The following is a 2,371-nucleotide window of genomic DNA, read 5'->3' on the forward strand; positions in this document are numbered from 1 at the left end:
AAAATTGGTTTGTCAGAAAAAAAAAAAAAAGTAGAAAATTGAAAATTCAAACCACCTCTAACCTCATAAAATAATAAATGGAACATAAACTTAGCTAACTCCTAACTAATACAGGTCATCAACAGTCGGTTGGAGGATAGCAAATGTCAGATAGCAATATCAGCCAACAAATATGAACTTGGAAAAATTTTGTAAAGAATGTATTACTATCGGAGTAATAAGGAGACATAGATAGCTTATAAAACAAGTATAAAAGATTTTGAATGCATTTTAGCATATAAAGTTTCTATAAGCTAAAATACCCCAGTTATATTATCACAGCCATGTGAACATAAAATACATAAGAAAGAAATAAATACAATATTTTGGAATAAATAAAATGTCAAAAAGATGAAAAACTATGTTTTGATAATATACCTCTACGGATCTTTTCCTCTTTAATGTCTTTGTAAAGTATCCTCTCCATTTCCATCATAAGATCTTCACTTTCAATTTCAAAACAAAGGTGATCATACTCCCATAATATGTCATCATTTTTGGAATTTGAGATACCATGATGCTCCCCCAAAGGTGAAGCATTGATTTTCTCGAGCTCATCACTCACTATGTGCCAGAATGTTGAGTCAACAACCTCCTAAGAAATTTTTTTAGAAGAAAAGTTCATCATAAGCAGCCAAATGCAGATAGGATACTGATTATGATGATGATAATGTTGATAATAATGATAATGATGCATTATCCAGTAAAAAACTTGATAAACTGAACGGAATAGACATCCTATTCATAGAATTTTTTAGCACCAACAATCTTAAAAACAGACTAGCCACTTTTATTTGTTAGTACAAAATTAAAAAAGATTTTCTCAAACAATTTTCAAGGTACTTTTTACAAGAGATTATAGCATCTTCTTTTAGCACAGAGCTGCAAAAATTGTCCACGATATGTTAACATTTATCTGTCAATTTCATGACTATCATCTTGTGTACTTATGCAATGAATTATTCTTCCCCCTTTTGTTCCATCAACCTAAATTGTCAAATAACTTCCAAATAAAATTTTAGTCATCATCCATCATGTGTGAACCTTCAAGTTGCCAACAAACTATCTTAATCTTTCTAATTTTAAAATAGCACAGAAGGAAACCAATATATTTCTTTTGTGGTCATCATGCAAGAGTTTATTATATAATAATACACTTTTTGGAATGTTCGAATCTCATAAAATCTTTTATGCATATGGAGATGTGGATTAATATCTTGCTGCTATCATTCAACCACCTACGGCACCTAGCACATCTCTAAGCTTCTTAAAAACTAAGAGCTGTTTTGATCCATATTTTTTTCCATTTTTTTATTTTGTTTTTAAAAACTAAATAAATAAAACAAAAAATAAATTTGTTTACTCGTTTTTATGTATTTAAATTATTAAATAATGTTTAAACTATTTTTAAAAACACAAAAAAAAAGATAAAATACGTTTTCATTGTTTTTAAAACTTGCTTCGCGATCAAGCAACCCGGTGATAGACAGAAAATGTCCACAAAAGAGATGAGTCCTCTCAGCCAATGGCGAACCTCAAGCCCATCTTCCCTCCCCACCATCTCCACTCTTTAGAGCATTGCATCCATAGGTTTTGTCGAGATGAAACGCTGCCGAGCTTCAACTATTGTATTGAAGAAACCAGAGAGGTTGAATCTGGAGTGAAGGGAGATGATATCAAAAGCATTGAGGTCGTTATCATCAACTTCGTTGTTTTCCCTCTTGATCTTCGAAATTCACTCCTCGATATCCTCCCAGAATCTCATCAATTTAAGCATGTTTCCCTCTTCTAATCCCCTAATAAACCAAGGATCATTCAGAATTCCCTTAATAGTTATCCTCGTCTCCAAATTTGTATCAAGAAGTCTAGAAAGAAATTGTCAAAGCCCGTGAGAAATCCATCCAGGACATCGGTACTCATCACAATAGATTTTAAGGTACAATGCTATCAAAGTGCGATCATCTAAAAGGAGATATCCGGCATTAAGGACAAACAAGATACCCCGAAAGGACCAAATGTCGACTTTAGCGCCCTCGTAGCCCCTCTTGATAGAATCTCTAGAGCAATATGGGTCCAAGTACCACAAAAGGTGTGAAACAGCTAAATTCCTATGTATTAAGGTGAAGAGATGTGGCTGGTTTTGTATTTTTGATAAAAGAAAAAGAAGATTTACATACATACCACTCAATTCCTATGTATTTACATATCTAACACCTAAACTTCATTTATTACAAACATACAACCTCACATGGAAATGTTTATTTAACTTTTTAAAAGTTGAAATGGTGGTATTTTTGGTGGGATCAGAAAGATTAAAGGGTGGATGGTATAA

The 2,371-nt window shown here is 32.4% G+C and overlaps 1 protein-coding gene across 1 annotated transcript in view; it reads right to left on the reverse strand.

Annotated features, from left to right (window-relative positions):
- The window catches only part of LOC110036382, a gene marked incomplete at its 5' end in the record, with an annotated part of 8,688 nt that extends 8,054 nt beyond the window's left edge, over positions 1 to 634 (reverse strand). Inside the window, one exon of the mRNA XM_020740814.1 lies at positions 418 to 634. Coding sequence (XP_020596473.1) covers positions 418 to 634 — 217 coding nt within the window. The remainder of the gene's footprint in view (positions 1 to 417) is intronic.
- Between the last annotated feature and the right edge of the window lie 1,737 nt (positions 635 to 2,371).

The sequence above is a fragment of the Phalaenopsis equestris genome, unplaced genomic scaffold, assembly GCF_001263595.1.
Source record: "Phalaenopsis equestris unplaced genomic scaffold, ASM126359v1 Scaffold205764, whole genome shotgun sequence".
In the NCBI taxonomy this organism is placed as follows: Eukaryota; Viridiplantae; Streptophyta; class Magnoliopsida; order Asparagales; family Orchidaceae; genus Phalaenopsis; species Phalaenopsis equestris.